This window comes from Syngnathoides biaculeatus, chromosome 17, assembly GCF_019802595.1.
Source record: "Syngnathoides biaculeatus isolate LvHL_M chromosome 17, ASM1980259v1, whole genome shotgun sequence".
NCBI classification, from domain to species: domain Eukaryota; kingdom Metazoa; phylum Chordata; class Actinopteri; order Syngnathiformes; family Syngnathidae; genus Syngnathoides; species Syngnathoides biaculeatus.
This window is the reverse complement of record NC_084656.1, coordinates 16,748,229-16,770,884: the sequence shown is the minus strand read 5'-3', so window position 1 is coordinate 16,770,884 and position 22,656 is coordinate 16,748,229. Positions and strand designations below refer to the sequence as shown.

Sequence of the window (22,656 nt, the reverse complement as noted above, 5' to 3'; positions counted from 1 at the left end):
TTTGACTGCTCAAAAGCTTAAAAATAAATTTTCAACCAGTTGTGAGCTTCACCCTGGAAAGGTCCTCAATGAACTGCAGGGTAAGAAATAAAAATAACAATGCAAAGGACTGAATGGCGCATATTCAAATTGACTGTAAAGTAATGGAGTGATGATGGTGATCCATGATATTTCAACTATTCATATCTGTTGTTTTCTTAAAGGGCGAGCAGTGAAGTTCAAGATACTATATAGGACGACTCATACTACGAGGTACTTGGATATATGAGCAAATAACAAACCTGCATGCTTGCGCACGCCCCGACATCACCCGGTGCGAACCTGCTCTCGGTTTTGTACACTAAATCTGTGTTTCAGGACGGGGTTAATAAGATCGCTGAACCCATCATGACCCCTCAGTGACCTCAATCCTTGACTTCTCCTCTGCCTCATTAATCTGCCAACTAAACAGAAACCTGACATCTTCGTGAGACATAGAGAAAGAGAAAAAAACCACATCTTTATGGATTGGAAGAATGGGAGCGTTTGGGGCATTGCTCAAGAGCAAACCCCCAGTATCCACGCCAACGGCATTGCAAAATGAGACGCTAAAGCCTTCAAATGTCTCCATTTCTCATCTTAATACATTCATGCCCGTAACGAGCTTTCTACTTGACCAAGTCCGACTTGAAATTTGACGTCTGAATTCAACACCACGCACAACATAAGGGAACAGCAGGTAGAAGTCCACATGCAGAAAATTCCACGACATGTTGTCCGAGTATAAAGTGCACCTCAAAGAAAGCTCTGAAACATGAACTGTGGCCGGTGATTCAGGGGCTTGATTTATCAGAAGATGAAGTGGAGCAGAGGATCTGAGTCCAAGGTCCAAGGGGCAATAGACCTGCCTTATCAAACAAAACCAGACTCCCTGGCCAATCCCCACTTTGTCTGTGGGCAAGTCCCCACCAGCGCTGGCTTTGGCCGCTGATAAAATGCAAACGAGGAGGCACAGACCGGCTTCCGTAGGCTTTGATTTGACTTTATGGCAAGTTCCAGAATAAATACCCCGAGAAACGAGACTATCTGCTTTTGGAATCAGTGCTGCGCAAGTATAAAGAGAGTTTGCTTTTGTCAACACTGGCTTCCTCGATCTGATAGCGGGTGTGTGCTCAAGTCAATATTGGACATCAAAAGAGTTTTAGAAACGTGACTGCGTGACACAACGGAGAACAACTGGCTGATGGAGAAGATAACAGCCAGAAATGGACTTTCCGACTTCACACTCTATTATTTTTTTTTTTTTTTATTCGTAACACACAGTGCCGAGGCTGTAGTCCGAGTCCCGGAGGGTTCAATCAGGGAAGTTTTACTTCACACCTGCACGACTTCAACGATAGCATGCGAGTCTATAGTATGATGGAACCCAGAGTAAATATCTAATTTATGTCTTGAGCTGTTCCGGGAGAGACTCGCATGAGGGAAAATGAACGCAGTATATCACAGGATAGTTGAAAAGGAGGATGTGCTATCAGTCATTCCGCTGATATTAGATTAATTTTATTTCATTAGTGCCAGGGTGTCAGTCTGGATTCCCATGAAAGATGATGGCTTTGGTCGGGGACATGTCTCGCGTACGTGTTGCGTTTTAAAAAGTATTTTTGACGGTATGATGAGGCACAGTCGCACGCGAATCGCACGCCACCCATTCAAATGAAATCAAACAATCAATACAGCGATCCCGTCACGTAGTTGCGAGCACGGTTCTGAACGAGGCAGTCTTTTGAAACAGAATGGAGGCGGGCGCAAGACAGCAATTCAGAATGCATTAGCGGCCTTAGCGATAAACACGGGAAAATAAGATGTCTTAGATTACGCCTTTGAAAGGCTTATGGAAGGTATTCAAATATAATAATAAGAAAAAAAAAAGAAAAGAAATATATGCTACATGAACCTACAGTCGTTCACATATGTAAATTAGTCTACCTGAAAGGGTAATTGCTTTGTCGCGCTTATCTACGGTCTCTAAAGTATTTTTTTTTTTTTTAAAAAAAGGCAGCTCAAGTCACTTCAAGGACATGCGGTGGGGGAAAAAAGAGGGGGCGGGGGCTTTGCTCTCCAGCACTTTTTTTTTTTTTTTTTTTTTACAGAGTAATACAAAATCCAGTCAATCGTCACTGTTTTAGTAGTGCTCCAGAGCGTTTTTAGTCAGTACTTTGCTGTGTGATGAAGAATCTCTTTACCAATATGGTTGCAAATCTGAAAGCGGAAATACGCATTTAGTGCTATTTTATTGTTTGAATAATCAATGTGGTGCCACAGTGGATCAGCTTGGTAAAGCATTGGCTCGATCCCGTCCCCGCCTGTGTGGAGTTTGCATGTTCTCCCCGTACCTGTGTGGGTTTTCTTCGGGCACTCCCGTTTCCTCCCACATCCCAAAAACATGCAACATTAACTGGATGCTCTAAATTGCCCCTCGGTGTGATTGTGAATGCGGCTGTTTGTCTCTATGTGCCGCGCGATTGGCTGGCGACCAGTTCAGGGTGTACCCCGCCTCCTGCCCTTTGACAGCTGGGATAGGCTCCAGCACTCCTGCGACACTTGTGAGGATAAGCGGCAAAGAAAATGGATGGATGGATAGATAATCAATGTTGTAGGACAGCACAACATATTCATCATGAATGTTTTTCCTACACAACAGTCTCATCATCTTAGTTGTGTATCTCATCCAAATGCTGATAAAAAAGCATTTTTTTGGGGGGGGTCCATTATCTAGTTGATTGTAAAAAATAAAGAAAGTGGCTTCACGATATGTATACAGTACATTACATCTGCTCACCCCCCCCCCCCCCAAAAAAAAAAGCATATTTGACTTTTTGGTTTAGTGTGATATCGTTCAATGGCGCGTTGGCGGGAACAGCAGGAAGGTAATTAACGTTCACACATCTTGCAAAGAGGCACCCGATTGCACCGAGGGGGAACTTTAATTTAACTTGATCTGTAAAAGCAATCCGACGGGTCGCGCTCGGGGTAGCCATTGATTGCAACGCGGTCATTCGCCATTTGAGCTCCGCTCGGCGCAATCAGAAGGAACAGCGCGAGGCTCGCCGACACCGTCGGCGAACCGAAGAGACCCGGAGTTATCGAACTCCTTTCTTGTTCAATCTTCACTCATCATTGGCGCTGTCAATGAGTCCAGTTCCTAATTAGTCTCACGCACGAAATAAAGCAGCCTTGGAGACACATGCTCGCGAACCTAAACAAGGCGTGTTTGGACGGGCTTGCATCTCATCGGCTGCCACCAGTAAATAAACACAACATTCTTGAACATTCTTCTCTCAATTTACACAAAACTAGCAAATTTGTAGAGTATAATTCTGTTACCCAATGTAGGGTTGAGATCACTGCACAGAGTAGTTTGCATTCAAATGTGAATAAAAAAAAATGTATCCAAAGGCGGAATTTTGACGAGAAGCCAAAAACTAATGATCTTGTTTTGATATGAGAAGGGAGAGTAAATTGAAACAGGGTGGAGGAATGATGACAGGGGTTCCAAAACACATACACACGACCGCAACACACACACACACACACACAGCCTAGAGCGATTATTACCATGGCACGAGAGAAATCTATCAAACCGGGTGACCGCGCATATGATGATTCTCGGCGACGTTCACGAGAACACACTCTCAGATGTGTGAAACAAACAACAAAGGCAAGTCGCTGACGTCTCATCGAATGTGTGCATCATTTAAGTATTTTACACTTCCTGTTCGGATTGTGGTTATAGAGATTCGATTGGGGAATGTTATTGATTTTCTAAATTGTTCGAAAGTCAGTCACTACCCGACGACAGCCAGTGAAGAGTGAAATTATCATACGTTTTACACCAAGTACTAGCTCAAAAAAATATTCATGTTTACAGTTACCACCAAATTGGCCAACATTGAAATGCAGCTGTCATGAAGAGGCCGTTAGCCCCGGACGCCGAAGCTAGGCTAAAAGCCTCCACCGCCACCGAAGCTTAGCTGAAGGCCTCCGCCACCGCCGAAGGCGGGCCGTGAGCTCCGGAGGCGGGCTGCGAGCATTGCTTCGACTTCTGGGGAGGCCGTTAGCCGAGCTTCGGCGGGAGCGGAGGCCTTTAGGCGAGCTTCGGCGGCACCAGAGGCCTTTAGCCTAGCTTCGGTGTCTGGGGCTAATGGCCTCCGCCGGCTGGAAGCTTGGCTCACGGCCCGCCGCCGGAGCTCGCTCGTCAGACTCTGCGTCATTCCCGTCTGAAGAACCATCCGCGACTGCTGGCCCGGAGCTCCCGGGGGCCTTTGTTTATTCACTTATGTCGCGCATAGGCCTCTGAATAGTTAGACTCCTCGTCATTCCGTTCAAAGAACCATCCGAATATTCAACATTAATTACAGCCACAGGTTCAAATCTGTATGGAAGTATTCCTCCGTCTTCCTGATCAACCGATACTGCTATTTCTTCATCAGATGAGGATAAATACGAGAAATCGGCACTGGGCATTAATGGTGTCCCAAGTAGTCGAGCCTTTGTTGCGGGACGGTACACATCACATCCGCCCACGTAGGTCATGTGACTCGCGAAAATGGCAGCGCCCCTGAAAATTCGTAATTGTCAACAAAAATCTTCTCAAAACACTCTTAAATGAGAGAGGATTTAACATCACATTGTCAAAATAGGGTACATATTACATGACCTATTGGATACATTGTTAATGCAAAGCACTGGATTTCCCCTTTAAAAAGATAATAAAATAAAGCCAAGAAATAATACTTCAAATAAAATGTTTTGCATATAAAAGTTGAAAAAATTGTCCCGAGATAAATGTTAAAAAAAAAAAATCTGTTAAATATTTGTTGTGGTCAAAAGTTGTTTTATCTATTTTACATTTTAGAGTATTTTTTTCCTCAGTTAACTCATTTTTGCAGTAGTGTGAGCTCTGAGAATGTTTTTTTCCCCCCATTCAGCTGAGAATGTTTTAAAAAAAAAAAGGCGATTCTGAGAGTTTCCCCTGAAATCCGACACCTTTATCATTTATCACTGACGTTTTGAGAGAATGTTGAAGAGCGCCACGTACGTATTATATTTCTAAACGTGCGTAGTACTGTTGGAATGGAAGGCGGGGAATAAAGTGAGGTCAGCAACGCTGGCAAGGATAGTGCATCCATATCCGACTCATTACTCTATAAATTTGCAACTTCAGTGGCCTCCAAATGGGTTTCGCCATTGCTTGGCTGCCTGTCATTAAACCATTTTCACTTTGTTGCTATATTTATATTTTTCAACATGAAACAGATGTCGGGAGTTATTTCCGCTTGCTGCAGTTACCACGCGAAATCATCCCATTTCGCTTCATTTGTGTGAAAGGTATTATTAATTTCCGCTCTCTGTATATATATATATATATATATATATATATATATATATATATTCATTTATGTATCTTTATTATTTACATTTGTGGGTAAAATAAGAGTCTTGGGTAAACAAAAAATATTTTATATTAATTTGTATTATTTCATAATGCATTAGTTTCAATATTTACAGTATCTGTCTATTTTTATAGCTCAAAGCGTAAGCATAAAATGATTTGTGCTTTAAGCACACTTGCATAAATGTTTCCAACAGGATTTTATGGCGAGTTAGCTTATAGCTTTTATTTTTAATTTTGTCCTTCAAAACAAAAATGGATACTTAAGAGTTTCACCTTAAGACACATTTCGCTTGGAACAAGAGATAAATGAATAACAGAGTTATAACATAAAACTTGAAAGAGCTGAAGTATTTACTCGGGATTTGTAGCCCAAAATGTGTTTCTCCATATTCATTAGGTGCTGCACTACAAGGTGTTGCGCTAGATAGACAAGAAGAATGGCGGCCGTGTTCAATATTGCTTCGCCGTCTTTTAGGCTCATGCAATATTTATGGATTTTTAAGGTGTTTGGAGCCGCACAACTGGGAGTGGAAAATGGAAATTCCAACAAATATGACTTGGAGAGGCTTTCTTAAAGGAAGCAGGGATTGAAAAAGTTCACAAATAGTTCACAACCTCACATGAAAGACAAAGTACGTTGACGTTCAAGCACTTTATTTTGTTTTTAATATTCACAGACCCCCGTTTTGTCCGTTTAGCATTTGGCGCTATCGCAAGTGCTTTTAATGCATATAAAGAGATTGTAGCCACCCCAAATGTAAAGTTTTCTTAACCCATTCGTGGGCAGCGTCCCCTTTTTGGGACAAGATGATTTTCACACATTATATCCTTCAGTATATAAAAAATATTTAAGTGTTTTAATTCGAAGCCGTAATTTGGTATCAGGAGAGGATAACACATCGGTCAAAGTTAGCACAGAGTTATTTCCCTTTCCTTCCTGACCCAACATGGCTGCCTCAAGTACACATGGAGCGTTTTCCAAGAGAGGGAAGGGAGAAAGGTCAGTATGCAACCAAGTTAGTCTTCAAAATGCTAATCCATCAGTATTATTCATGGGTAAGTGTCGTTCGAGAATAAGAATTAATTAATAAACATACCCCTAGTATATCCCACTTCATAGAACTGATAACATACCCGTCCGTCGCTGCCAGCGAGAGGGTAAATCTTTTTTGCCCTTTGTCTTCTGCGTAAAATGAAAAAGAAGTGTTATTTCCTTATTTGTGGCCTGTTAGAAAACTTTTGTCTCAATAAGGCAAAAAATTGCCACCCTGCCAATGAATGGGTTAATATCTGTTTCTACCAGTGCAATCCTAAAACTACTGCAATTAACTTTTGAGATTAGGAAAGAGTTTGTGAATCAAAATTTTACGACTATTTGAAATTGAACCAGCAGGATAAAAAATAGCAGCAAAGTTGGCTATAAGTCAACTGTGTGCAATTTCAGCTGACTTGAGGGAGTCAACACTTCTCCATTTTCCATTTCTAGCGCTGCATGTGAAAGCAAGATTCCTTTGGATTTTAAAAACCGGGTGCGATGAATGATTACATGGGCTCATATTTCATCTCAAAATTAAAATCTGGTGATAATTTAGTCGTTAAAAGGCAATCCTTGAATTAGCCTCCCCCCTATCCAGTTGTATTACAATTACTGTTCCCTTTCATTTTCATTTTCATTTTAATCTGTACAATTGTTTTAGAAAGAAGTCAACTCAATAAGAACTACAGTACATCAATCCCAACTGTGCCCGTTTAATAAATAACTGTGAATAACTCCAGTCAGGCAATCCGTACACGTGAGCAGATTCCCCTCACTGCTTTCCATTGATGTGTAAGCACAACAAACGGAACGAGGGCTGCTGCAAGGATCTTTAAAGGAATTCTACCTTCCTTCTGTCAGAGTATGCTAAATATTTGAGAGCAACAGAAGCATCCAACCTTTCCCGCTGATATTCGCTTCCTCGGATTCACGGGGAAAGCATAAAAAAAAAAAAAAAAAAAACCCGCAGAGGTTTACAGTGTGTCATCTCCCTCAACAGATGGCTGGGGCCAACACAGAGCCTTGACGACACCGACGCTTTAAAGTCAGCTTCAACCTGCTGCTGAACCTACTTCAAGCCAGCAGTCCTCAAAAGATGCAGTAAGAACTAACTCACGCAACATCAAGAAATACTATCTGGATATACTACGGCGTTCGTTGCCCCTATCAAAGTAGTGTTTTCATTCCGTGGTCCAAACATACGGTTTGAGTAATGTTTGCATGGTTGGCATTTGTTACTTACTGATTTTTCTATGGGAAGCGATCCTGTGTTGTCATGGTGAAAAACTCACCTCTTCGCTGTTTTCAAGCTTGCTCCATAATGGTCAAACTTACCATGTTACAAAATGGCGCTGACAAACTATGTTGAAGTGAGTGGCGGTAAGAATTGTTGCACTTTGGCGGCATGTTATAGAGCTCATGTACGTGATGTCACCATTTTCACGGCGCCATATTGCCAGTCAAAAAGAGCTGCTCGACAGGGTGGAGGACATTGAACCGGAGCAAAATATACACAATGCCCGAGACTTGTTGTGCTGTTGGTTGTCACAACAGACGCGACAGATATTCAAAGAGATCATTCTATGGAATAAAATCTGAAAAGACGAGAAAATGTTGATGGATTTCGGCAATTAAACGTGATGGATGGTGCCCAACCAAATACACACAACTGTGTAGCAATCACTTCACTTCAGGTAGGAATTATTCTTCTCAATCTCAAATTCCCAAGTAGTATTTATAATGCCAAGTTACCTTATTTGAGAACAGACTTTTTTTTTTTTTTTTTTAATATGCATTGGTCACTAATGAGTCCATTGCGTATCTAAAAAAAAGAAAAGAAATCCTTGGTCACACAGAGGTTTATGTAGGTTAACGTGTGGCCGCAACATGCTTCGTGTACGGAGGAGCCAACACAGTTTTATTTTTTTTTAACGCATTGTTCTCAAATAAGTGAACTTGGCATTATAAGTACTTCCTGGGAAGCGCGACGGAGGAGCCGACTCGCTTATCTTCTATTTTTTCTCCAATCAGAGTTTCTTTAAAACCAGGGGTCGTTTATTTCAATATTGGTATTCGTATTGAGTACTTTTTTCAGTAAAAACATCGATTTCAGCATTAAATGTGGGCCCTCTACGCCGAGTTTATCTAATTTTCCCACGTACCGTCGTTTATTTTCACCTAAATGTCTAATGGTATCGGACAGGACTCTGGGCGTCGCGTTACAAGACATATTTCCGTGCCGTCTCCAACCGACTTAGCAATGAGCAATGCTTAGCTTGACCGGCAATATGGCGACGTAAACAAAAGTCACATGATTTTATGAGGTAGGTGCACGAGCTCTGTAAGCACTCTAGGCAATGTGACTGTCCAAAATTTGGCCAACTATGGCAAACTTGGTGTTACTAATTCACATCCTGAAACATTAACATTTCATGTTTTTCCAGATTTGTCGTCGTGGAGTGATTGTCAGTCTTTTTGTCTAATTTCCACCATGGCTTGGTCACAACAGGCGACCGCAGGTTATTTGAATGCGGCGGCTCGCTTTGTGACGCTTTACAGCCTTTGAAGCAATAATTGTATTTGTTCACGTGATTGTTTCAACCGGACCGCACATTTCGACAACGTGCACGCCCGCGGATGGGACTCGGTCCATATTTATTGTAGGAAGGAAGACAACGTTTGAGCACTGCGGATTCTTCCAGCGTAGCACCCACTCGCATAATTGAGTTCTGCAATTTCTGCATATCTGAATAAGCACCGAGGGGCAGTGGGAGGAGGTGTGACCTGAGGCATACCATAATGATCAGTCTTCACCCTACATACGTCCTTATTACTTCTTCTACTGGCACTCTGAGCAAAGAACATAATGAATTACCATTTCTTGAAAAAAAAAAACTTTTTTTCTTTTCCATATGATAAGAAATAATGCAATACTTATTTGGAATTGGACAAAAGGTCACTTTTTTTTTTTTATTCTCTTTACTGGGTTCAAATAGCGTCCAACTGAGAACTGAGCAGCAGCAGTGTCCAAAGCTTCGCTGTTTGCGAAACACAAAGTTCCCTCGCAATGTGTTCGAGAGGGCAAGCAAACGGGAAAAAAACAAAAAAAAAGTATTTTTAAATTATAAAAAAAAAAAAAAAATTAATGCGGATACTTTGGAACAGTCAAATATTTTAGACTCTTTTTGTTAATGTACTACACTAGCATTGCAGCAGTACACACGATGTACACGTTCAGGCTGCCGAAGATCAGATTTATTCCATCCATCCATCCATTTTCTTTGCTGCTTATCCTCACGAGGGTCACAGGACGTGCTGGAGCATATCCCAGCTGTCAATGGGCGGGAGGCGGGGAACGCCCTGAACTGGTTGCCAGCCAATCGCAGGGCACATTGAGACAAACAGCCGCACTCACAATCACACCTACGGGCAATTTAGAGTGTCCATATAATGTATGTTTTTGGGATGTGGGAGGAAATCGGAGTGCCTGGAGAAAACCCACACGGGCACGGGGAGAACATGCAAACTCCACACAGGTGGGGCCGGGATCGGACCTACAGCATTGAAATTTATTTGACATGTCTCAGGTCCTTAGTGTGCATTTTTTGTCATCACAACCAAAACACTTGCGCTCGAGTTTCGTTATGCGCACGAAATTCACACAGTCGAAAGAATCCAGTTGACCTGATAAGACGACTGCATTGTTTTGCTAACTGGGAACAAGACGCTTTAATTGACCCATTTCATCTTCCTTACCGAGCAGGTGCTTTTTGTCCGATGACCGAGGGGCCGCATTCATAATGCATCAGCTTGCTTTATTACCGCCCGGAGACCCCGAGCGGTCAAGCAGCGAGCTGCTTGTGGATAAATATGCTTCAGACCGAAGCCTCCGGAGGAACATAAATACTTTGATTACTTATTGTTGATCCGTCTTGTGATACGTTTTGCCACAACATAATGCACATTGCATTACGTGCTGAATGTGAATACTCCCTGGGTGCTATTAGTATTCATGAATGGCTCAGGTGAGTAATTCTTAACAGGGGAAATTCGGGAAACATTTAAAGCATATTGTGGATTAATAATAGCATGGATGTGCTCTTTTCTTTTTTTTAAATGCTACTGCTGTGTGCAGAGAATAACATATAATTAACATTGTGAAATGGATCATCTTCATTGAGTTGAATGGGCAAAAAAATTCAATTTTTTTCAAGACAAAATGGGCCGTTGCTCTAAGCAGTGATTTTTTTTTTTTTTTTTTGATCCCAAAAGGTAAACGTGACACATATATAACCTTAATCGTTCATCTCCACTTTTTTGCAATATTTTGTTAGGGCATACAAGAACCACGCTGCAATCCTTGCCGTCTGCTCACATATACCCTCAAATAAAACTGCTGACCGTAAACTTTTTGTGATGGCGATCAGCATTTTTGTCTGAAATATGCTGGATTGGCGTCTGAAGAGTCTCTACGGGCACGCCGGGGTGATGAAATCCCAGAAAGCCCGGAGAGGATAAAGCGGTCATATTGGCTGCGCGTGTCGTATGAAAAACAAGACTTTAACTGCATTTCACAAAAGACAAGTAATGGAGCTTTCCGACCTGTCAATCACTCGTACAATAATAGCCAATCAGATAGCCCAATTGTCTTAACCCCTGGCTTGACACGCCCCTCTTGCCATCTTGTCCAACAATTAATGCTGGTTGTCAGTAGCGTGCGCTTGGAAAAGTTAAAGTTACGAAGAAAATCGTCTTCAGAATGTGCAATTCTGATGAAAGATATCCTGCTAGGTTGCAAGGGGCCCGCTTGATTCATTTTCCAAAGCTTAAAACACAGTTGATGAAGTGTCTACGATGGATTAAGGCTTGCGGAAGAGCGCAGGTACAACTAAATGTGGACAATATCAACAAACACAAGGCTGTGACGGAGAAGTATCTTTTCTAAGTTTGATTGAATTATTATCAGTGCTTTATACATTGCAGGAGAACAACTTTCACTTTTTAGTGTATCACTGACCTGCTGAATCAAGTGTGTCATGTTTTATGCCAAAGAGTCAGGTTCGTGATACGTAAAAGCGCCAGGTCATGCAAGAGAAATGCCAATTTGCCTATTTGTGTCACATCAGACTTTTAAGATAGAGCACTGGGTTCAACTACGGGCCAAGTGAAATGAATACCCCCACTCACTTATAAAGACTACAATATTACTTGGGAATATTACTTGTGAAGTAAAAGTACTCACCCTGCTTTACATGCGCAGTGCGATTCCACTATTTTATCCTGTTGGACTTCAATATGACGTTTGTGAGGCGTCAAACTTTTTTTGCATGGATTGCCAAGATTTCGCTGTAACTCTGACTTTGCGTCCTGCTGTGTCCAAAATTGTAATTCCGTATATATATATATATATATATATATATATATATATATATATATATATATACTTGTGTGAAATAGTTGAGACCTCTCTGTAGACCTCTTTTGGAGAAATTTGATGCAATTGGAAAAAAAACATACACCAATATTACCTGGAATACGCGATAGAGAATCCAAAAGGCAAAAATATTACAATGTAGAAACCATAAAGAGATCCACCATTGATGACAATGCCATTATGTGGGGCCTTGGTCAGATATGGGCCAATGGAGCACCAAAGGCAATTCATTCTATTACGCATTCATGAATATTCCTTCAACAATATGTGAGAAGATGAATAACACCATCACCATAGCGTATGATAACTCAATAATATGCCTTTTTTCACATATACTCTTGCTATATTTTCACAAACAATGACATATAGTGTCCGTGGTTTAAGACGTAACTGAAATTGAAGTCGCAACAAATCACAGTCCATTACATAGCTATGCTATTAAAGTAAATATATGAACGCAAATCACTTCTGGAACTTACATTTTGTGTGCTATTCTTACACATTGCTATAGACAACAGTACAGAGTGCTTTGTAATACAAAGTCTTGTACTATTGTCTGCTAAAATGTCATTGGACCCCTGGTGGTGAACAAAAATGATTAAATTGGGAAAAAAAGGAAGTGTAAAGTACAAAACTACCTATAAAATGAGGACAAGGACAGATTGAAATAATATAAAAGTGTGAAATGAATAAGTTCTGAAGATATGCATTTCCCTTGATGACTGGCTTTTTGAGTGGTTTTGTAATTACATGGAACAGTTGTAAAATCAAAATGTCTTAATTACAGTAATTGTTTATATGAAAATAATGATTTGCAGGCTGTAGGTTTTCTTAGGAGGCATCTGTAAATTTGAAAATTCGAACACAAGCAGCATACATTCATCTCTTCAGGGTAGCCATTGTTTACAAGCATCGACCCATTTTTGAATTCCGCACTTTACATGCAAACACACCTGCAGCTGTGGGCTTTTGTCTCATCAAAGTAAACTGCGTGGTGCTGTTTTGTTTTGACCGCCGTCAGTTATATCGGCTCCGAGCTTGTTTAAAGGATTTGCGAAATTGCACCAATCCAACTGCCTCAAGATCTTATCTTTAAGCATCATAATCTCGGAACTCATTGGTGATTTATGAAGATGTTCCGTTCCCATGCGGTGACATAATCCAAATGACGATGCATTTTTGTAGCAAAACAAAAAAGCTAATATGAACAGCACAAGGTCGCTCTTGGGATCAATAAATGATAGTAAATATTTGCATGAAAAAAAAACACTTTCAACCATGTAAAACAATCAAATGAAAAATTAATTATGGCTGTAATTGAGCAAACTAGTTCACTGTGCTCTGTCAGTACTCTTGAAAACGTAGTATGTCGGTACTGTAGACTGAATTCCAATACTTCGATGCATTAAAGGAACCCATACAAAATGTTTTTTTAGGTTAGGGTTAGTTAGTAGGTTAGTTGGGGTTAGGGCTACGGTTTAGGGATAGGCAATGAAGGATGAACCCCGCCAGTCTCAACCATGATCAGAATCACGAGACTTACATGGGAGGTGCACGGCCCCTCCTTGACATAATAGTAAAGATACCCACACCTTGAACCTGATGGAAAATTTCCCCGGGAAGCCAAACTATTTATTTATTTATTTATTTATTTATTTATATATGAAATTTAGAATTTAGATGTAATCAATTGAACAAATTATGTGTGCCTACCTCCTTCCATTTTAGTAAATAATTTAGTTCCAACCAACCTCCAGACTTAGAATAATCAATTATAAATTATCATCCGTAAGCCTATGTCAACGTTTCGGCTCTTGGAGCCTTCTTCAGGCGCAGTTTACTCACCTGGAGACGTCTTGTCCACGTCTTCTTGTCAAATGGAGGACTTCATGTCCGTCCCGAAATTTTATGTGGGAAAAGGTGTTTGGGGGAAAAAGGGAAGTGGACTTTAGGGTTACCTTTAAATGGACTTTGGGCTGGGGGTGAGGGTTTGGGGGAAGGCAATAGTAAAAAGAAAGTACGGATCATGGAATAACTAAGGTTAGGGCCGCAGGTAAGTGACTAGGGTTAGGGCTAACAGGTAAGTGGACTTAAAGTTAGGCAAAAGGTACAGTAGGCGGACGTAAGGTCAGGGAAGGGTTTGGGGAAAGGCATACGTTAAGTTGACCTAAGATTAGGGTTAGGGTCTGGGGAAAGTGGTCCAGGGGAAGGGCATATGTATATATCTATCATTTTAGGGTTTAGGGTTAGGGTTGGGGTAAGGGATAAGTTAGAGTTATCAAAAAATGTGAAAGTTAAAGACAAAGACAGTTGTAGTGCAATATAAAATTGTCATGTGTTGAGGCTAAAAGAGGACACCTGGTCAGCCTGAGAACTGTCACACCTTGTTCAACTTTTTCCCGGTGATTGCTCGCCTTCCTTTAATGCTTCTCACAATTAAACTTATGAGGCCTGTCCCCTGTGCGATGGCGCCAATGCCATTTATGTCACTCATCTCGCACTTAAACTCAGTGTCATCGTGCAGGTTTTACTGCAAACAAAATGAGCTTCAAATGACCTGAGTCATTAGCTCGTTCCCGAGCACTTGTCTTTTTCCAAAACTAGAGACTGCACGACTTCAGATCATTTTAAGGTGGCACTAATGAGATGAACGTCAAGTCGATGTCGACTGGTTGATGACAAGTAATTGCTAAGCTTTTTTTTTGGGTTACAGCAGCTACTTTATGAAAAGAGGACGAGAGTTGGTTGATCAACTACCTTTTTTTTTTTTTTTTTTTTTTTTAAGAACTGTTACTGTCATAAAACCTAAATATATCATCAACAAGTGATATTACATAGTTATATTTTAAATATAGTGTTTATTTCTTCAGTCAAGCTATTTACCTTACTGGCACCTGCGAAAAGCAACAAGTGCTTTTGTGATGTATGTGGTATTAAAAAGAAAAAAAAGTCTTCACGAGGACTAAGTAGTCATAAACGTGGTCGTTTGGAAGTCGAGACATGTGACAAAGTGATGAGTAATTTGAACCTCTAAAAGATATTGCAAACACCCGTAAGTCTTTTCAACCCCTTTTTACAAAATCACAATTGCCACTGTTCAAATTTTCAAGTGGTGGCTAATTTGGATCTTTTGGTACTTAACCTGAATGATGGCTTTTCTGTTCTGGGCAGGAAATGACACCGAGGTTCCGATTACTAATGTAAAATTGCAGAACTGTCACACAGAAACATGCAGTTAATTTTACAAATTCAAGACATTAGCAAACGATTGTAGGCACTTTGCTGTGAGGCCACATAGCTGGCCACGTCGAACCCAATTTGATCTCATATATTGGGATTGCTTCACACAAGTCGGACACTCACACTGAATATTGATTAGAGACGTGCCCCACTCTGCCAATCTTCTTTTTTTCCCCTCTCTGTGTTTTCTGCACGTTACGTCACATGACTTGCAGGTTTGACAGGGCTGGTTAGGGGATCTTTATCAAGGGCAAGATTGGTTTAGATGTCTGCCTCACAGACAAGATGTACCCAGTCCAGATGTGGGGATATTGCACGTTCTCCCTGAGCTTTCATAGGTTTTCCCCAAATTCCCTCCTCTATTCCCAAAACATACTATAACATACTAGGTTGATTAATTTTGAATGCTTGTTTTAATTTGATAGCAAAGGTGGATGACTTCAAATACTTGGAGTCAACAATACAGAGCAATGGAGAGCGTGGTAAGGAAGCAAAGAAACGGGTCCAAGTGGGATGGAACAGTTGTCGGAAGGTGTCTGGTGTTCTATGTAACAGAAGAGTCTCCGCTCGGATGAAGGGCAAAGTTGATAAAACAGTGGTGAGGCCGGCCGTGATGTACGGATTAGAGACGGTGGCACTGAAGAGACGACAGGAAGCAGAACTGGAGGTAGCAGAAATGAAGATGTTGAGGTTCTTGCTCGGAGTGAGCAGGTCGGATAGGATTAGAAATGAGCCTATTAGAGGGACAGCCAAAGTTGGATGTTTTGGGGACAAGGTTAGAGAGAGCAGACTTCGATGGTTTGGACGTGTCCAGAGGCGAGAGAGTGAGGATATTGGTAGAAGGGTGCTGCGGATGGAGCTGCCAGGCAAAAGAGGGAGAGGAAGACCAAAGAAAAGGTTGATGGATGTTGTGAGGGAGGACATGAGGACAGTGGGTGTTAGAGAAGAAGATGCATGAGATAGGCCTAGATGGAAAAAGATGACACGCTGTGGCGACCCCTAGCGGGACAAGCCGAAAGAAAAGGAAGAAGAATTTGTTTTTCCTATGTGCCCTGTGACTGGTTGGTTGTCAGTCGAGGTTGTACTCTGCCTCTTGCCAAAAATAACCTCGGAAACATTGGCTCATCTGTGACATGAATGAGGACAAGTTCAAAAGAAAAGCCATGGATGGATGGATGGATAGATAGATAAATAGATAGATAGATAGATAGATAGATAGATAGATAGATAAATAGATAGATAGATAGATAGATAGATAGATAGATAGATAGATAGATAGATAGATAGATAGATAGATAGATAGATAGATAGATAGATAGATAGATAGATAGATAGATAGATAGATAGAATCCATCATCACTACATCTGGAGGTCATGTGATGGCCTTTCCTCATGTAAATTTACTCCATGTACCCATTCATAAATCCTATTTCCATTTGCCTTGTTAAAGGTCCTGTATTTTCTCTATTTACATCGCTACAGAGTGACTCTCTAACATGGATATAGAATATATATGTCAAATTCACTTTAAAAACAGCTTGGTTTTGTCATGGATTTTTCTAGAAAGGGCCCCCTTCACAAAATATGTCCGTTTTAAGCCAGATTCCCTGCAAAAAAAAAAAAAAAAATATATATATATATATATATATATATATACACTGACGCAATAAATTATTCTAGGACAAATGAACTATTTTCAGTACTAGAAATGAAGAAATAAAAGCTATAACTAGACAAAAAAGGTTTCAAATGTTGCATGATTGGATCATTTTCGTGAAACTGTGCAAATCATCAAGACGAACAGTTCAGTTCATCTTAGAGCAGTACAATAATGAATGGGTTAGTGGGTCATTGACACATTGTGGGGAATGGATCGTTTCTTTGTGTGTTTTAAAGCACAATGAAGTGGACTGATTGGCTGCAGTCAGCAAGCGGCTCTCTGCTGATTCATCGCAACGGGTTTGCAGTCTCGAGAAAAACACCACAATGTTGGGTAGGACGTTAGCTTCGTCCACGACACGCTACTGCAAAACTCCTTTGTTTTGTACAATATGGACATTCAAAGATATATCATCCTAATTGATTGAATTGAAATAATATTTGAAAATTATGATTATTATTTGATTGATCAAGGGAAAAGTTGTATGGTACATTTTGGTGCTATCTAGAGTACCTTTTACAATTTGATCAAAAAGAAAATCTTTTTCCGGCCGTACTGAACAAATGATTAAGAAAAAAAAGCACAAGCTTTTGTTGGATGTCACATTACCATCTCATTGCTTGAGGAAGTCTTTTGTTGGCGAAGAAAAAAGGATGTCAGGACACAATACCAGGTTCAACGCGTCTGACCTTCATTTGAACAGCCGCGTACACCGTGACTCATAAAGTCTCCCCAGAGGGGCTTTGAGAGAGATGCATGTAAATGACATTCAACGCTGTCGTCGTCTGCAAACCCACAAGAACATCACAGCAGTTGAAGTTGAAAGATGACTGAATGTATTTTAAGCACAAACACTAGGTTTTTCTTTTTTTTTTTTCCTCCCATGGCATTTGTGACTAGCTGCTGAATAGGATTAAGGTGAAGCGCAGAACGGTGAAGTCAAGGTGCGCCCCCAACTTCTCGGGGCACTTATTCATGTGTAGATCCCTCACTTGGACAAAATGTACCTCGCTTATTGCATATACATAGGATCTCAAATGTAAGTTATTCTGGCTCTTGCATCCTCGATGAATAACGGTGTACATTGCTTTTAGGCTCATTGCTTTTTTATAGATGAGAATGAACTTTTTAACTGTATGACTTCAAATGCATGTCATCAAAATCAGTATTGGGTAATAATCCTGATGGATATTAAACCCGGAAAATAACAGGTTATTCCGTTCGGATAATAGCACATTGGCTTGACCCCCCCGTGCCCCAAAAAAGCAAAAGTGCTATATAAAGCTAGCGTGGTTGTTCACTTTGGAGTCAATAACCACTCAATGTCTCATGTCTAAGCGTCCCTGTGATTGAGTAGCCACAAGTACATGGCGTAGGCTGAGCCTTTTTAGACCAAAAAAATCATGCAAATTGTAACCAATGTTGCCCAATCATGGATAAGGGCAATATAGAGTCTTCAATTAACCTACAAACCATGTTTTGGGATGTGGGAGGAAGCCGAAGCACCCGGAGAGAGAATTCAAAGCTCCACACACGAAGGCCGGAATCAAACCTCAAACTTTGAGGTGGATCTGCCGTCCATAGCTGTACGGCGCTATTCTGGTGACTCGTGTGAAACTGACGCAGGGAGGGGTCTGTTGCTGTGGGAGTGATCGCAGTGGATTTCAATCATGTCCGATCAAAGTGGCTCCTCTCATTCCCTTTAAATGTGGCGCATTGAGTCTTTGATATGCAGCAACGCAGACAACCATGTTTACCCACAAAAAGAAACTGATTTGCTCGAGTCTGGGAGATCAAAGCCCGTAACGCACATTTATGCGAAACTGCAAGTAGACCTGCACATGTGGATGACAGAAAAATGGATGACATATCTGCAAAGTGAAGCCTGCAACCACAATCAGAGCAAAACTCCATCCCATAGATGTGCCGGCTCAGTGGGAGGATTTAAATATATTGATAACGGTAACAATGGGTTCAATGAAATCATTATTACAATAATGGATAGGGTTTGATGCCGCTGTTCAAATATTTATGAATGGAATACGCCAGACATCAACTTCACAATCTTAGCTATCTGTTTGCATGTGCCCCAATCAAGTTCACCCAGAATCGCATTAGTTCAGCTGGGCCAGAACCTAAACTTGGTGTGAGCAGGCCTAAGTTTGGACTGAGTTTCAGCCATTAAACTGTTACATTGTCCACCCGTTTGCGGGCCACCATAGATGAACCATCTATGAAAATAGAGTACTTGGTCTTTAAATGACTGCGTCAGATTAAGTGATTGTGTCCTTACTAATTTGACATTATATTCCGTACACCTTAGAAGTTATATTTGTATACTGAGACAAGGAATTAAGGCAGAGTCACGCTGCCTTTTTTTTGTAGCTACTCACAAATTGCAGTAGTCTTGGCATTTGGGTATCTCCTGCTCGTATCGATTAATGGAGCAGACGAGGTCATCCTTACGTACCTTTGACCGAAGCTGTTCTCCTTCCTTCGGCAGTGCAGGGTGACGACTCTGTGACCTTCGCTTCTGACGTCCTGACTCACCGTCCACGATACCGGGTTACTGGTTCTGGCCCCCAGGAAGGCTACACCATCTTTCAGCTTCACCCTGGAAAACAAACCAGTTCACGAGGTTAAGGAAACATACACCAAATCGGGTGAAACAATTATATTAAGAGTTCGCGAGGCATTCTGTGACAGTCTTAGAAGCCTCTTTCTTGGTCCTGGTCCTGTGTGTTAAGTAGGCTCCTGGTGCAGGATCGGGAGTTATGGTCACCTCGCAAATTTGTCACCTTCAAATAAAGTATCAGAGACAGTAAGCGCGACTGTGTCAGGGGATTGTGTCAAATGTCACATTTGACACCAGAACCTCACTTCTACCGACCCTTTGTGTTGAAAACGTGTTGCTGTGCAAGATACAGACAGTTATCGGACCGAAGCTGCTCGACATCCACATACAAAAAGGCACAAAACTCACTCCACGCACACAAACTCCTCCTCTCTATCTAAATGAAGACATGAAGTCAGCAGTTACACACATTTGATTAGATAAAAACTTAATTCATGCAAAAAGTATCGAACAGCAGCCAAAAATTATTTCTATTCTTGGACCGCATCCATTTTGGGACAACATGACAATTTTTTTATGAGAGCTCCATTCAGACATTAATTAGGTTACTCATTTGGCAAATTGAAGCAGGGAGGCAATAAAAAGTCCATGTTTACAAATACTCATTTTACTTTGTTTTAAACTTTGCGCTTGAAAATGCAGGTGATCAGATGACACTTCAATAAGAACGCCAGACCAGTAAGTAGGTTTCGATATTATCTCTGGTACCTTGACGAATGAATTTGATTTCTTCCTTGACCACGCTCCTAACTGAAAACAATTAATTCCAGTAATCTGTTGCATCCACACATGAAACACCAAAAACAACATAAAATGTTTTTAAGTAAGAAAATATCACACTATGGTCTAGGACTTTTTTTTTTATAAACAACAACTAAAAAAAACCCAAAACAGTAATAACAATGAAGAATGTAAATGAGTAATTCATGCATCATGATGAATTCGGATATCTCACTGGTGTGTGCTCCTACGCCACCAGGGGGCAGTATAGTACAGCCATACTGATATACATGTAGGAGACAGTTACAACTGCTCAGTAAACTGAAGTATTACTCCTTTTAGTATTTTATTGTCCATCTACATGTTTTGCTGCAGACTTAATGTTAAAATATCCACGTATAACCACTTATGAATGCACATTCTTAGCACAAAATAAACAGCTTGAAGCAAGCGCTTGGTCTCATTTTTTAATTTTTTTATTTTAATGCTTTTGGAAGAAGAATTGTTTGTTGTGAAGTTGGCGCCGGCACCATCTAGTGCTCTTATGTCAAATGTTTGCTAAAACACGAAACTATCCACGCATTGCATCTCAACATTACATTTGGGAAAATGCTTCCAAATGTAATGTTCCATCCTGACCGTTTCTAAATTGGCATTATTTTGCCGCCACAAAAAGAGCATTTTATCTCAGGTCGTCAAAAAGATGGAACAGACAGCTGAGGCTCATGAAGAAAAAGAACTGGAACAACAACAGTGAGGACTATGATACGCCTTTTCATCCAAAAAGAATGGTGGGCGTTTTCCCGCTCCACTTTTAAATAATTTGAGTCTGCCCTTATTCGGGGGGCTGCAAAAGACACAAAAGTAAAAGAAGCTCAACCTTAATGGAAAGTAATGATATAACCACAGCCATCTCATCCTCCGTGTTCAACTTGGTTTCTTTGATGGTATCCAGGCGACAGATGTGATAATAACTCACGTCGCTGACTGCTCCTGACGAACAAGATAAAGCATGTTGGCATGGAGGAGAAGGAGAGCGCTGATTGCCGCCTGGCCTCCTTTTTTTTCAAAGCCCACCTTTTCTACAGCAAAGTAATCACTGACTCGCATACTTAGCTTTGGTGAAGGACTACAAGGGGGCTGATCATCTAAAGAGCTGAAGTCTTGTTTTAACTAACCCTAGAGTCGAAGCTGTTAGCTGACTTCTTAAACAAGTCAGATGCATTGATGTTGTGAAATGTTTGTTGTATTTTAAGAAGCACGCTATTAGAACCAACCCTTCAAATCCATGCAGTTCCACTCCGTCGTACATAAAGAATCTTGGGGGAAAAAAAGGGTTGTGTGAAAATTCTCGAAAAACAAAATCAGTCATTGTATATAAACTGTTAGAGAATTAAACTGAGGTTGTCATAGAAGCCATGGTTCTGAAAAACACCACCTGCCAAGTAAATCCCCCCAATTTTCCATCAATTTCGAGAAGATAAATGAACAACTAATCTGTCCATCCATCCATTTTCTTCTGCTTATATCGTGGTCAGATCACAGTGCAGGAACCAAAGTGGAAAAGCCCGGACTTCCCTCTCCCCAGGCACTTCTTCCAGCTCTTCTGGGGAAGTGTTCCAAGGCCAGGAAGGAGACGCATGCCCTGCGTCATCCCCAGGTGGGACACGCGTAGAACACCTCACCAGGGAGGGACCCAGGGTGCATCTTATCCAGTTGCCCAAGCTACCTCATATGGCTCCACTCGTAGAGCGAGAACTCTGGCTGAATTCTGTCTGAACCTCACCTGGATGACTGAGCTTCTCAACCTGAGAGAGTCCAGACACCCCGGAGAGAAAACTCATTTCAGCTGCTTGCATCTGTGATCTTTTTTTTTCTTTTGATCGTGACCTACAGCTCGTGGTCACGGTGGTAACATAATGCGGCCGTTAAATTGAGAGCTTTGCCTTTCAGCTTAGGTCCTTCTTCACCACGACCGACCTACGCAGACTCTGCATCACTGGAGACCGTGGACTTATCACCCTGTTGATCTCCCACTCTATTTTTCCCCTCACCCATGAATGAGACCCCCAGACAATTGAAGTCCCCCCACTTAGGCAAGGATCTCTTCCACGATTTGAAGAGCGCACTCCGACCGACGACCGTGGCCTCACGTTTGGAGGTGCCGATTCTCACCCTAACAATCATATTAATTCATCTCTTAATTGATAACTACGCCCCTCCATCGGAGAATCCAAATAGGTTGGCAGGATGTCATTAAGCATGATGATCGCAATTTGCAATAAATCACATGCGTGTGTTTGTAGCAGGAAACAAGTGTCAACCAGAGTGAGCAAGCAATGTGCGACACCGTGCCTCGTCGTGCGTCTCCAAAGTGAGGGGAGGAATATGCTGGTCGACTCGCAGAGGAAAAACATGCATGAAAAATGCATATCCTTGTTGCGGTCGTCCACAGTAGAGGCAAAAACATTATCGCTCCATCGTGACACATCAGGGC

General features: G+C 41.3%; 1 protein-coding gene across 3 annotated transcripts in view; it reads right to left on the bottom strand.

Annotated features, from left to right (window-relative positions):
* Positions 1–22,656, bottom strand: part of si:dkey-112m2.1 (transmembrane protein 132C) — a 166,657-nt gene that overhangs the window by 50,676 nt on the left and 93,325 nt on the right. For all 3 annotated transcript variants that reach the window (XM_061801675.1, XM_061801676.1, XM_061801677.1), the window contains one exon: positions 19,275–19,418. In XM_061801675.1, coding sequence (XP_061657659.1) covers positions 19,275–19,418 — 144 coding nt within the window. The remainder of the gene's footprint in view (positions 1–19,274; positions 19,419–22,656) is intronic.